The sequence below is a fragment of the Electrona antarctica genome, assembly GCF_951216825.1.
Source record: "Electrona antarctica genome assembly, chromosome: 24".
NCBI classification, from domain to species: Eukaryota; Metazoa; Chordata; class Actinopteri; order Myctophiformes; family Myctophidae; genus Electrona; species Electrona antarctica.
The window spans coordinates 22,755,961-22,770,960 of NC_136803.1; the positions used below are offsets into that span (position 1 = coordinate 22,755,961).

A 15,000-nucleotide genomic window follows, 5' to 3' on the forward strand; every position below is an offset into this window, starting at 1 on the left:
TCAGTCCTAAATGGGTTAATAGGTGACCGAACTTGTTGTGTGGAGGAAGTGTCTATAGCGACTAACATGGCCTACATACAGGTCATTGACCCCGCCACACGCCACATGCCACTGGTGGAGTTATTTTTTATTAAGCTAAAAACAGAACATATTGACGGAGCACTTTCTTCATTCATGTTACAGCTTGACCACAAGGGACAAAGCAGCAGTACGGTGTAGTGCAGTGTTTTAGTTGTCTGAAATGTTTTAATGTTAGTCTCATTTAGTCAACTAAATATCATAAGATTTTAGTCGACTAAATCGATTTTGTCAACTAGAATGTATTTGGCGGGCCTTAATGGTATCGTAATGGACAGATAGTCTAGAAACTGGCAATATATCTAGTCTTAGTCATCTTAGCTACGTTTTTATTTCGGTTTTATTTCGCCTTCGTCTGCGAAAAAAGGTAGCTGACGAGCATTTGTCGTCATAGTTTTAGTCGACAAAATCAACACTGTAGTAGTACTACAGTATACGATTACAATTCATATTTATTATGATAATAAATCAGCCTGCTTTCTGTTTGGATATTGTAGAAAACCAAACCAAATCTAGTCACAAGCTCTTGCATTGGTTCAATATATATTATAACCCACAGAAACCACGTTTCACCTTCAAAATGATTCAAAGAATATCCCAAGTAGCAGATCTACAAGCTCACAACGCATCACCATAAGACTTGCTGTGAGGTTGTAGAGCTGCTATTTGTTTATTTTGTGTAACAGGCTTGTTACACAAGCAGTTATTTATTTGCGAAACATATTATATGTACTGTATCATTGCCGTTGGGGTGGAAACCTTGCATGTCCAAAACTAATAAAACAGTGAAGATATCCGATCTACAAGCTCACACCGGCTCACATCGCATGGCGTTGTGCACTTGCAGATCTGCCATTTTCACTACTTCTCTGTGACACTCTTGAAGTAGGGCATTCATTTACGTCAGTGGTTTTCAACCAGTGGTCCTTGAGGGGGTTCCAGGTGGTCCCCAGCTACTGTAAATGATGGAGAGTTGGTAACCAAATGAACCCTTAAAGCAGGGGTTCCCAAACTTTTACATGTCAAGGACCCCCAAATTGACACTAATTAGCCCGCGGACCCCCATTAGAAAAGATATGCCAGGGACCCCCATAAGAGAAGATTTTTACAGCTCTAGCAGTGATTTTCAACTATTTTCATTTCAAGGATGCCCCAGTTTGATATGCAAACAGGCTACGGACTCCCATTTAATGGCATTTCTGTCTCTGACCCCAATTTATATTGTAAAATCAATGTTAATTAAATGTTAAGAAGTCTACACAATAGAGAATGTAGAAAAATTGTTATTGTTGATCAACGTTTGCCTGTTATCTCTCCTATGGTACCAACATCAATACATCAATAACATCAATACGGCATGGAACTGTGGGCAAAGTCACATCCAACGACAACACAATATTCTCTAGTTTTGGGTCTACGACGCTAAATGTCATCAAATGGTGGTCCGTGGCTTAAATGCGGAACACATAACGCGCTTTGATGTGAAAAGGGTTGAAAACCACTGAGTTACGTAATTCTTTTTCATAAATCAACATGGGAGATAGGAGGCTTCTGTCGGACAGCAACGACATGCAGCCAGTGTGGTTTGTGGCGCCGCATGGGAAGTGAAAGTCTGTGGCTGGAGACGGGGGAAGTGGTCCTATTGGTGCAATCTCAGCGTTCTGTTTTAGCCAATCAGTGGCGTCTATAAACAGGCCGCTTGTTTGCCGATCGCCACACTTCCTCAATGTTCTGTTTGCGTTCTGTTTTGCATTACAAAACTGTAGTTTACTGTACTTTAGTTGAAAGGGAGTCCCCCCAAGGATCTACACTAGGCCTCACCTATTTTCTTTTTTAAACTAGAGGTTAGCACCGGAAAACAATGACCCCGAGCCCCGAACAGAGAACCGAGCAGAGTCCCAAATGTTGACTTGTCCCTCTGGCATGGGTCGGATTGGTTTTCAATTGCCACAGGTCCCGGTCAGTCCAACCGAAATGGATGGACGCGCGAGGAAATAAAAATATATTAAAAAAAACCCCTCTTACTCCGGTTAGGTAGTACTTTTCTTTTTCCATTTTGTTTTGGTCCCCCCTGTTTGGTTTTTGTGGACTCCCCGAGTTGGAATAAAAATATGAATATAATGATAATGATATTGAATCTATTCATATAGCACCTTTCCAAACAAAGTTACAAAGTGATTTATATATGCAGTGTGTAGCAAATCTGGAGGAGTAATATAAAAACATGTGTTTTTCAAACGTCGGCCTCCTGGTGGCGCTATAACAGGCCGTTCTGGGAAATGTGGGGCAGAGGTTCATCGTTGGCATCCAGGGAGTGTGTGTGCAAGATTTGGCATCGACCGGGTTAACGGTGCCGGAGATTAGCTGTTCACAGACGGACAGACGCCGGACGGACACACACACGGACACACACACGGACACACACACGGACGGAGTGCAAAACATACTCTCTCCCCATGCCTTCGGCCTGGTGGAGACAACTAAATATGCTAGACAAAATATGTATGTGTTTGACATAGTGAGTCATGCCAATGTCAATCATGTAATGTTGCAAAACTGTTCATTACAAAGCATGAATGAAATGAAAAATATAAATGAGTATGAAGTTACATTTGACAAATAAATAAATAAATAAATAAATAAATAAATAAATAAATAAATAAATAAATAAATAAATAAATAAATAAATAAATAAACAAACAAACAAACAAACAAACAAATAAACAAACAAATAAATAAATAAATAAATAAATAAATAAATAAATATAAATAAATATAAATAAATATAAATATATATATATATATACTGTATATATATATATTTCTTTTTTGCCATCAGGGGGGGCACGTGCACCCTGGCACCCCCCCCCCCCCCCCCCAAAAGAAAATGGCCTATGGTTGTTCCGGCCTGATGACTACAAACCAGTGACTGGCTACGACATGACATACGTTACCATCCCGCTCCTGACCGGATCATAAACCCATTAATGTTTATGACTCCCAGGCTAGGCCTGGCCGTCACGAGGGCGGGGCATGAGGGGCGGGGCTTACCTGAGGAGGTGGGGTCGTCGGAGAAGTCCGGCAGCTCCTCGGGCGGGTCTCCGTAGTAGGAGTTGAACTTGTGGCTGGAGACCGCCGCCAGCACTGCACCCTGGGAACGCACCAGTGACCTCACACTTCATTAACCCATTTAGACCTGAGGACGATTCTACACATTTTTCAGTTTTCTGAAAAACCCAGTGGTGCTCAAATATTTTCATGTCAAGGACCCCCAAAAATATATGTAATTGGTCGTTGACCCCCATGTGAAAATATGTAGTTCCAGGGACCCCAGGGACCCCCTCCCCCCCCCCCGCCCCCAAGAAGGAAAGATTTGAGTTAAAAACGTTCGCTCAGAAATAATATATATTCAAAGATTTTCGCCACATTTTCACGATTTTTCAAAAATAGCAGACCTACATGTTCATAGCGCTATATATGAGCTTGTAGATCTGCTATTTTTCAATAGCTAACATAACATAATAGCTTCAAAAATAGCAGACCTACATGTTCATAGCGCTATATATGAGCTTGTAGATCTGCTATTTTTCAATAGCATAACATAATGCTTAAATCCCCAAAAGGTGCTGCTGATTCCTTCATATAAACTGTGTTAAATAGCTATTATTGTTATGATCGTGATCACTGCTATAGAGTGTTTGTTCAGTAACAGTGTTAATTAAGCACAAAACGATGATATGTAACAGCTGCTGATGTTTCACTATGTAGACGTACCTTCAACTTCCTCCTGGCATTGAACTTTCGGAGCTGCTCCACCGTCTCTGGAAGATGGATCTTATACGCATACCTGTCCCTCTCCTAGACACACACACACACGCACGCACACGCACACAATATGAAAGATATGAAAGAAACACATTGGTTTCTCATGAGGAAGTGGTGTGTATGTTATCATTATTACATGGCTTGTTTGAACGCTTGGTTCTGATTGGTCGGTCAGTCAGTCACAGAAGTCATCTGTCTATCATTTGTGAATAATGGCCGCTGAACTCAATAACAGAGCGCTCTCTAATGAAAAAACATTCAAATCGTTTCGCTGTTCCTTTTGGGCCAATGCATTAATTTCTTCATAAAGTAGCCGGGGATAATCGATGGGGAGTGGGTCATTATGCGAGGGATAATTGACGGCAAGTCGGTCATTGTTGATAATAAAACCCAGACAGGATGACTACTGTAGATCCCGATTTGCCGTGAATGAGATGAGAATGTGCGTTTGTTTACATGGCTGTCGTGTTGGCCGCGTCAAAAATCAAGCAGCGCGGCAGGCGCTCCGAGCCCACAACTGAGTATTTTTCCGCTTTCAGGCTTGCGGTTAAAAAGTTCTACAGAAAATGTTGATGTCCTCACAAGTACACAGTAATACAACCGCCAAACCCCCCGAAGCAAGCTTTTGTTCTAGTTATTATATTTATTAAAACTGGTCTCTATGGCCTTGACTATCCAGTTAGGCATCTGTGTGTATTAAAAATTTGATTTAGGCTACTACCGGTGCCCGGCTGTAGAGCACCGAGTCGGTAACGATGGAAGTTGGAGATCCATGCCCCACCCGGCTATGTGTGTGTGTGTGTGTGTGTGTGTGTGTGTGTGTGTGTGTGTGTGTGTGTGTGTGTGTGTGTGTGTGTGTGTGTGTGTACCTTGAGCCAGGGATGGTTGAGGGCCTCGTAGACGGTGATCCTCTCGGCCGGGTCCAACATCAGCATGCGTCGCACCAGGTCCTTAGCACTCTCTGAGATGTGACTCCACTGGCGCGGGTTCATCTTGACACACATGCGACACACACACACACACACGTACATGCACACACACAGGCGCGCACACACACACACACACACACACACACACACACACACACACACACACACACACACACACACACACACACACACACACACACACACACACACAGAGAGAGAAGGGAAAAACGCAACACGCTCTCAGATGGGTGTAGGGAAAGGTTCACACGGAGCTCCAATGGCGGCCCATCTCTCCGCGGTCGTTAAGGTGGCTTTTTGTAAAACCACTGCTACTACTATTACTACTATACTGCTACTACTACTACTGCTACTACTACTGCTACTACTACTACTACTACTACTACTAATACTACTACTACTACTGCTACTACTACTACTGCTACTACTACTACTGCTACTACTACTACTACTACTACTACTACTACTACTACTACTACTAATACTACTACTACTACTACTACTACTACTACTACTACTACTGCTACTACTACTACTGCTACTACTACTGCTACTACTAATACTACTACTACTACTACTACTAATACTACTACTACTACTACTACTACTGCTACTACTACTACTACTACTTGTATCCCACATTCTAGGATTAGCCAAAAAACGGAAGGGAGGGGCTTTTAAGAGTAAAATCTGATCACTTAAGTGTGTTAAGTGGCCGTGGAAGGAAAAAAAGATTTTGGAAAATCAACTACTACCTTGTATTTCCCTTTAATGATGGCTTCAAAGAGCCGCTCCTTGGTGCCGTAGAAGGGCAGGCATCCAGAGAGCAGGATGAACAGGATGACTCCGCAGCCCCACACGTCCACCGGCTTGCCGTAGGGCTCCCTCTTCACCACCTCCGGCGCCATGAAGTGAGGCGTGCCCACGCGACCTGGTGGCGTCGGTTTATAGGGGGTGACAATGGTTAGCGAGAAGTGACCGGCTTAACCCCTATAGGACTGAGACCAGATTCTACACAATCTTTTCCAAATCACGACAGTTTTCTGAAAATGTTTCTACTATTTCATGACAAGGACCCCAAAAATTATATGTAATTGGTCACCGACCCCCCCCATCTGAAAATATGTTGTTTCAGGGACCCCCCCAGAAGCAAAGATTTGAGTTAAAAACGTTCGCTCTGAAAGAATATAAATATTCAAAGATTTTGCGCCAAATTTTCCACGATTTTTCTAATTTTCTAGATCTACAGCTTAAAATAGTTTAAAATAATGGTTAAAGTGGTTAAACACTAAAGCGACACAGATCCGTCCCAACTGGGTTAATCAGTTATGAAAACAGTAATTGATAATCGATGATAAGATAATCGATGCCATGGATGTACAGGTGGTCCATGGAAGAAAACAACTCTTATATACAATAAATTAATAAATATATATAAATATGCATATCTCGTGCCTTTTATCAAATTTAAGAAAGCGAACTAAACAGATACTTTAAAATGAGATTAACATTTAATGGTGTAACACAGGGGTTTTCAACTGATTGTGAACCAGGGACCACCACCCTGATGTTATGTAGAACGATGTAAACATGGACAGCGTACCTCCAGCCACCAGTCCAGACTCTCCCAGCTGGATGGCCACTCCGAAACCTCCCAGCTTGACCGGGGCCGAGTTCTCCTTGGAGGCCAGCAGCACACAGTGAGGCTGTGGACACAAGACACAAATAAAATAATGATTGGTTATTATTGATCAGGATAATTAGACCATCTATCTATAAATGACACCAAGCCCCAAAAGGGCTTCTGGACAGGGCCCTGCTGCCCATGGTCCATACTTGGAGCTGGCCTGTTCTGACATCAGCCTGCATAGACTCCATATTTGGGCATGCCTGACATTTGGGCATAAAAAGGGACACAGACATAATATCTGGGTGCCGTGGTGGGGCATGCATTTTCAACTTGCATCGTTCCAAGTCTATGATGACTGAAACTGAGACTAACTATATTGACAATTTCGTCAACCAATACAAACTAGACTAAAATGTTAGGAAGGGACTAGTGGACAAGAGATCCAGTATAAGTACAAGACACAAGTCATTTTAAACTTAAGCGAGTTAGTAGGGGATATTATTGTTGGAATCGTTACGCGGTGGATAAAAGCATGAAATTTGGTACAGATGTCCCTTGGGTCATCCTAAAATCTTATGATATTTAGTCGACTAAAACTAGACCAACACTAAAACATTTCAGATGACTAAAATAGGACTAAAAATAAATTACGTTTTATTAGATTTTTTTAAATTTTTTATAAGACTATGACTAAACTAAAATCGAAATTTACTGCCAAAATCAACACTGCGTGCATGCGTGCGTCCGTGCGTGTGTGCGTGCGTGCGTGCGTGTGGCCATAATTGTTTGGTATCCTCTCATCAATCTCTCTTGACTTCCTCTGGAAGGTGGAAGTTTAGTCATGATGGCGCGTGTGTGTGTGTGTGTGTGTGTGTGTGTGTGTGTGTGTGTGTGTGTGTGTGTGTGTGGGGTCGGGGGGTGGGCAGTTTACAGCCGTGATGGATGGGGGGATAGCTGAGAAAGACAGACAGACAGACCGGTTGTCAGACGGATAAGCTCGTGGCTGCCACACAGTTGACCGCGGAGGTAGGAAAGGGGGGATAGTGGGCTTTACAGGAAGTAGACGTTGCACAGACTGACGCATCACTCACACACACACACACACACACACACACACCCTGATGAGAGGACAGCTGACAGGAGCAGGGACACAAACACCATAGGTGAGCACAGCGCCATCGCACGATTGAGTCGAACGGCGAAAATAGCCGATCTGTAAGCCCGCGCCACATTTTTGGTGGATGAGAAGCAAAAAAGAGACTGGTCATCATCTCTTGACCTAAATGAGAACTTAATACATACTGTATTTATTCCGTCTCGACTGGCTGTCGGTGATGAATTTGCTAACTAAAACTATACTACCTTGCTTTTATACTGCTTTTCTTTTAGTTTTATGCTGAATTTGAATTAGTTTCATTCTAATTTATTCATTTTTGTATCTGCTTCTCTGATGTTGGATGCTTCCATATTGTTGTGTGTGTAAAAACACATTGAGATGCCTTTTTATGCATGAAAGGTCTTCGTCAGTATCTCATTCCACGCCGCAGAGATTCTTTCTTTTTCTCACGTCATATTTGTTTTACTAACATTTGTTTTCGTTTTCTCCTTAAATGGCATACTTGATAGGTTGACTCTGCCTAGTATTGACAATCCCTCGCATACGATTCTGCACCAATCTGCGCATGGCGTTTTGCTGGTGAGTTTGCGAGTCATTTGGATTCATTCATTTGTTTGTTCATTAGTTAGCTCGTTTGTTCATCCATCCATCCATCAATTAATCTATTCATTCATCAATCCATCCATCCATCCGTTCATCCAACCATGGTTCTTTGAGGGGGGTTCCAAATGGCCCCTTAAGGGTGTGTATCTCCGAAAGTGGATGGTTCCATTTGTACACACTTAAGTTGAAATTACTTGCATACAGTATAATATACTGTATATGTAGATATCTTGATTTGTTTCGTGTTCTCTTTGACCGGCTGATTTAATGCTCGATTTCTTACTTCCTGTCCTCATTCTTGTGAGCTTGCAGATCTGATATTTGCAGTGTGGCTGCAAGTAATAAACGAGGATTCACTTTCAAATTTGAGACGCAAAATGAGCCATTTCAGCCAGGCCAGAAGAATGAGAGCAAAGCCCTGCGATTTGGGATGGGTTAGATGTTGGTGAGCGCTGCAGAGACACAGCAGATGGCTGGGCAATGTGTTGACCTCTGCACAATCACATCCTCCCTTAGCTTCCTCTCTTTCTACTGCAAAAAATGTAAACTAAAGGTGGTGTGGTGTTATTTTGTTAAAAAAATAAGTGTTAAATAGCTCTATATGCAGATCATTGCTATAGAGCGTTTGATCAGTAACATGGGTTACTGAACAGCTTTGTAATTACACGTTCAGGTTTGCTTATCTCCAATCAGAAGGAAGAACGCGTAATATATATGTATCAGCTTGTCAAATGATTTCATTTCAAGGACGTATGGTGTGGAAGGAACACGTTATTCCAACCAGTTCCTTTCCCCTCCATCAGGCGCTTTTGAGTCTCTTACTGGGAGACTCTGCCGCTCATGCCTTAGGAATGCAAAAAGATTAACAAAACAAATTCAATCTCCATGATTTCAGGGTTTCATGGGGTGTGCAATAAGACAAAAGAAATACGTATTTTTTCGGTGAACTACTCCCGTTTTATTAAGCTCCCAACATCGTACTTTATCCCATTCTGAGCCCGAAAACCACTAACGTGTCAAATCTCTCTCTCTCTCTCATCGAAGACTCATCGCTCCGAAGCCAACCATGACCGCCCCGTTCTCCCGATCTCCCTTCCCGACTCTCTCTCCGTCCTCCATCACCACCTCGTCCGTGTCTCTCCTCTCCACCGCTCCGTCCAACCTCTCGTCGCCATCCTCTTCCCCTCCCGGCCCCAGCGGGACGCCCGGCGGTGGCGCGTGCTCCTTCGACGACGAGGCCCTGCGCGCGCCGCTGGCCGTCCTCTACTCGCTGATCTTCCTGTTCGGGCTGGCGGGCAACCTCCTCGCCCTGTGGGTGTTCCTCTGCCTCCAGCGCCGGCGCAACTCCGTGCACGTGCTGCTCATCAACTGCGCCGTGGCCGACCTGGTGCTGTTGGCCTGTCTGCCGTTCAGGTGAAAGACCCTTCCGTTTCCGTCTGCCTGTTGTCAAATGGTTTCATTTCAAGGAGTCACTGTGTTTGCTATATGCACAGACCAGGGGGTCGACGCTGGGGTATCAGAGGCACTTGATGTGGGTGTTGGAATAGACTGTGAAGACGAATATCCTTCGGGGCAATAAAGATTATTATTATTACCTCAATTTCTATGCCAAATACCTACGAATATATAATGACTATGGGTTCACACTTATTATGTTATATTTATTGTATACATGTTTTTATCCATAACATAACATGAGTTATTTGTCCTTCTGACGGAAATGGATTCCACGTGTTGATGTCACAGAGCAATGCTCTTTGTGCTCCCATTGCTCTCCACTATAGGGTGCTGTACCACGCCCGGGGGAACCAGTGGGCGCTGGGCGCCACCGCGTGCCGCCTGGTGGGCAACGTGTTCTACATGAACATGTACGTGAGCATCACGCTGCTGGGTCTGATCAGCCTGGACCGATACGCCCGGCTGAGGGGCCCCCGCGGCGGCGCTGCTCGAGGAAACGGCGCCGCTGGCGCCGTGCCCAGAGCGCGGTGGGCCTGGGTGGCGTGCGGCCTGCTGTGGGGGCTCTCGCTGGCCCTGCTGGTGCCCATGATCGCCGCCAAGGAGGGCGACGAGGTCCCGGGGAAGTGCTTCCAGTTCAAGCGGCGGCGGCACGGCGCCCGGACCAAGGCCTACGTCAACGCGGCGCTGGTGGCGCTCTTCTGGGCTGTGTTCGCCGTGCTGGCCGTCTCGCACGGCAAGGTGGCCGCCCGCCTGCTGAGGGCCGCGCGAAGGTGACGCTCGTGTTCTCGCGTCATGTGTCTTTTTGTTTCTCAGACACCCAATATTAATGGACCACTTCACCACTTTTCAACCTATGTTCATATAATTGGTCCTCACTAATGTTCATGATTAAAATAGCACAATATTTTTCCTACTCGGTCTGTGTCTCATAGGAGGGCTGTGGGCAGTTCAGAAACCCGTTCACCATGCAGTGACATCATCGATAGGCAGATTTTCTTTCATTAGCTTGGATTCCCCATCGATGATGTCACTGGTGGACAGTTTTCTGAACTGCACACGGCCCTCCTACAGTATGTGACACAGACCGAGTGTTATCTTATCATTAACAAATAGTGAGGACCAATTATATGAAGATAGGTTGAAAAGTGGTGAAGTGGTCCTTTAAGTGTTAAAGGACCACTTCACCACTTTTCAACCTATCTTCATATAATAGGTCCTCACTAATAATCATGATAAAATGGCACGATTTTCTTCTACTCAGTCTGTGTCTCATAGGAGGGCTGTGGGCAGTTTAGAAACCGTCTTCCAGTGACATCATCATTAGGCAGATTCTTTTTTTAAACAAGATTTTTTTGCAAACATTTTTAGATTTTCATTATTGTGAGAACAATGGCTTCCATTTTCAGAACTAGAAAGCCTACAGTTTCTATTAGCTTGTATTCCCCATCGATGATGCCACTGGAAGACGGTTTCTGAACTGCCCACAGCCCTCCAATGAGACACAGACAGAGTAGAAAAAGATTGCGCAATTTTTTCATGATTATTAGTGAGGACCTATTATATGAAGATAGGTTGAAAAGTGGTGAAGTGGTCCTTTAACCATTTTGTTTTAATTGGCCTCAGGTCTAAATGGGTTTAACCTGCTCTCAGCTATCCTACAGTTTCTTTGCGGCGCTCTACATTGTTCCTTCTACACTCTACTAATGCCCAGATTGTAAATTGCAGCAAGCTGCCCAACGCCCGGCGCTACGGACGCACGGCCAAGAAGTCCTTCTTCGTCCTCTTCCTGTTCACCGTGTGCTTCGCGCCGTACCACGTCTTCCGTCCCGTCTACATCCTGACGCAGCTCAGCGCGGCGCCGCAGTCCTGCCGCTACCTGCGCGCCGTGGACCGCACCAACGAGGTCACTATAACGCACGCCACGCACGCTCACTGTTGATTGCCGTCGACTAAAACTATGACGAAACATGTTCGTCGACTAACCCTTTTCACTGATGAAAGCTAAATGGAAACTAAATGAAAACTAAGCTATGATGACTAAAACTAAGACTAAATATGTTGACAACAAATACAAACTAGACTAAAATGTTAGGAAGGGACTAGTGGACTAGGGCATTCACTTCTAGTCATTTTTACTAGTTGACTAGTTGCCTAGTTTACTAGTCGACTAGTCGACTAGTTGTTTAACCACCTTTTATGTTTTTTGGGGGGGAAATAAATATTTGTACATTTAAAAACTGTGTACATTGGTGACTATAACTATAATCTACCTGAGATTGAGGCCTACAAAATCAGGGGAAAAAAAATTAACTTTTTTATTTTTTATTTTTATCAACTAGTCGATTAGTACCAGCAAGGTCGACTAGTGGATTTACTAGTCGACTAGTAAACTAGTCGACTAGTTGCTTAATGCCCTATAGTGGACAAGAGATCCGGTATAAGTAAAAGACACAACTCATTTTACGCTTGGTTGTGAGCTTGTAGATCTACTATTTTCAGTAAGTGTAAAATTGATTGATTGATTGATGAATTTATTAACAGATTGGAGAATTACAGTACATTTCAAGCACAACTTCATTGCACTGCTGTATTGTTGTATTTTTTATGCATAGGACCCCCTCTAAAACGAGATGCGACATCTCAAGGGGCCATCCTCTCAATAAAGTTCAAAGTTCAAAGTTCATTACGACGCCATCAAGGCCCGCCAAAAGCTTCTAGGAACATCTTTGAATGCAGATTGTGGCCTCTAGATGTGTCAGAGACTACATTTTTTGGGAGTTCTGGCTGTCCGAATACCACATTTTTGACATATTATTGCTTATAGCTACTTTAAGGATCTGTCTTCGGTGGGGCACCTGTCTCATCAGAGCAACCAAATATTATTGCTGAACATTGTGTTGATATTGTCTGTCTGTCTGTCTGTCTGTCTGTCTGTCTGTCTGTCTGTCTGTCTGTCTGTCTAGGTGATGCTGCTTTTCTCTGCCTTCAACAGCTGCCTGGACCCCGTCATGTACTTCCTGTTGTCAGGTAAGGCTAGCGATTACGTCACACATACACCTGTCATATACAGTATACATACCACACACACACGCACGCACGTTTCAGAGTAATTTCCACATTGTAGTATTGACAGTTGACACTTAAAACATGTGAGTATGTTCTTCTCCAACACTGTTTAAATCAATCCGTTTGATGTGGCAAAGACATGGTCTTGTCCGTTCTGTTTTACACACCATTATAATGTTCTTATTTTGATCATAACACCCACTTAATGAATGTCAAGTCTCCAGGTTTCCTCCAGAATAAGCATGGTGATTATTTAGTATGACACAATGGCTACATTAGGAGAGCACTAGTAATAGTGGTTCTCAAATGTTTGATTTGCAAGGACCCTTAAGGGTCCGTTTGGTTCCACTTGAACACTCTCAGAGTTACAGACCTGTTATTCAGGGCTGTTATTCTATTTATGTGTTTCTGGTATTATTATTATTGTCCAGTCCAGTCATTTTGTATGTCCGTGGCAAAAAAAAATGTATGTTGACAAAAAGCCAACATGTCGATGACCCCAGGAACTTTGATGTGTTTGTCAGGCTCGGTGCGCAAGGCGGTGGTGCGCGCGCTGGGCAGGCGTCTGGGCGGACCGCTGCCCTTCCTGGCCGAGGCCACGTCCAACAGCTCCACCGCCGAGTTCAGGCGGCCCTCGCGGTGCGTGACTCCGCCCACGCGCAACCTAAGCCCCGCCTCCCTCATGAGCGCCAACGCCGACGACAGCTCGGCGCTGAGGCTGCCTCTTTCCGCCGCCCGCCAATGACAGGACGGGGACACGTTTGCACGCAAAGAGGGGCAAAGACTGACTTTAATAAGGCCCACTGCTGACCAGGAGTGGTGACAGGAGGACAATTTGGGGCGGACGTTTAAATGTTGTGTTGTTGCTTTTTTTCCCTCCCCAATTTAGCCGTTATGCCAAATAAAGGAGAATCCAGGACTAACCATTGTTTTACCTTAATCTGATGTTATAATGTCCAAAAACGAGTGGTAGAGCACCATTTTCTAACACTGAATGCCACAGACGAAAAACAGTCCACACTATTTATCCATAATGTATAAATGATAGATAAGGGGTCAGGACAACGAGGCCATTCCGTGGAGGGGTCAGAATGAAATTTGGACTTAGACTGTTTTTCGTCTGTGGTACTCAAGGACGTGTATAGACGTCCTTTCTAATAAAACCGCAGTGGTGTTTTGCGCATGCGCGCTGCCGTTCACTTCCTTGTTTACGGCTCCTAAAGAATGGCTCGTAACTCCTAATCTAGGGAGCTCTCCATGGTTTTGACCAGAAGGACAATGTTCTAGCCGTCTTCATTTCTGACTTCAGCTGCATGCATCTCGTTTGGAATATAAACGCTTCTAGAGAGACTTTAGCGTGACCAGTGTGAGGTAAGAACGGTAGATTATGCCTCCCGTTTATTTTTTTGGGGGGGGGGGCTTTTCAGAGTAAAATCTGCCATATCTGCTGGCACTCTATAGTTCCTTTATTTTGAAGAATTCCCCGGCAAAAGTTGTGTTAATTTAAGCTGATGGATAAGCTTGGATATAATGAAAAAGGAACAAACGCCCGCACACTGTCTTCAAATGCAGTGAACCAAGTTGGTTCACTGCATTTGAAGACAGTGTGCGGGTGTTTGTTCCTTTTTCATTGTCGGGCACGTACCCTCTCCTACGCACCTGTCGCCTGTAGGTGTGCAAAAGCTTTGCTTTTTATTATTGGATAAAATAACATCCGATTATGGTAAGAAAATGGTTACTCCGGAATTCTCCTTAAACCCATTATGACCCGAGGCCGGTTCTACAAATCAGAGGTTCTTGGAACATTTTTGTGCCAAGGACCCTAAACCCGCTATGAGCTTGTAGATCTCCTATTTGTCAATAGCTAAAGTATAACATAATGCTTAACCCATTCTGGGCGGGAACCCCTTTTGGTGTTAGCATCATGTTATGCTTTAGCTATTGAAAAATAGCAGATCTACAAGCTCATAGCGCGCCACCGAGTGGCGCGCTATGAGCTTGTAGGTCTGCTATTTTTGAAAAATCGAAGAACGACTGACATAGAAACATAGCTTTTTAAGAAAACTGTCAGGATGTAGAAGACATTTTTAGAATCTGATCTCAGGTCAAAATGGGTTAAAACACCAAAAGAATATGTCTTGTATATATACCTGTAAATATTTCAGGTTCCAGTATGAAGTCAACTGATAGACTGATATCTGTTATAGACTCCATCACTGTATCGCTGGGCGACTATATCCTTTACAGACCTATTCACCTGCTTTAATACACAGCAC

At 43.9% G+C, this 15,000-nt stretch overlaps 2 protein-coding genes across 2 annotated transcripts in view; one reads left to right on the plus strand and one right to left on the minus strand.

The window, feature by feature from the left end:
• LOC306917676 (peripheral plasma membrane protein CASK-like) overlaps positions 1-15,000 on the minus strand; it is a 66,089-nt gene that overhangs the window by 27,050 nt on the left and 24,039 nt on the right. Inside the window, exons 6-10 of the mRNA XM_079495965.1 lie at positions 6,454-6,556; positions 5,603-5,781; positions 4,773-4,895; positions 3,853-3,936; positions 3,130-3,229 (exon numbers count right to left, since the gene is read on the minus strand). Coding sequence (XP_079352091.1) covers positions 3,130-3,229; positions 3,853-3,936; positions 4,773-4,895; positions 5,603-5,781; positions 6,454-6,556 — 589 coding nt within the window. The remainder of the gene's footprint in view (positions 1-3,129; positions 3,230-3,852; positions 3,937-4,772; positions 4,896-5,602; positions 5,782-6,453; positions 6,557-15,000) is intronic.
• LOC306917132 (putative G-protein coupled receptor 34) lies at positions 9,267-13,469 on the plus strand (the record flags this gene model as incomplete). Its single annotated transcript, XM_079495265.1, has 5 exons — positions 9,267-9,613; positions 9,985-10,428; positions 11,384-11,561; positions 12,622-12,685; positions 13,249-13,469. 5 exons carry the CDS (start codon positions 9,267-9,269, stop codon positions 13,467-13,469), a joined length of 1,254 nt encoding a protein of 417 aa, XP_079351391.1.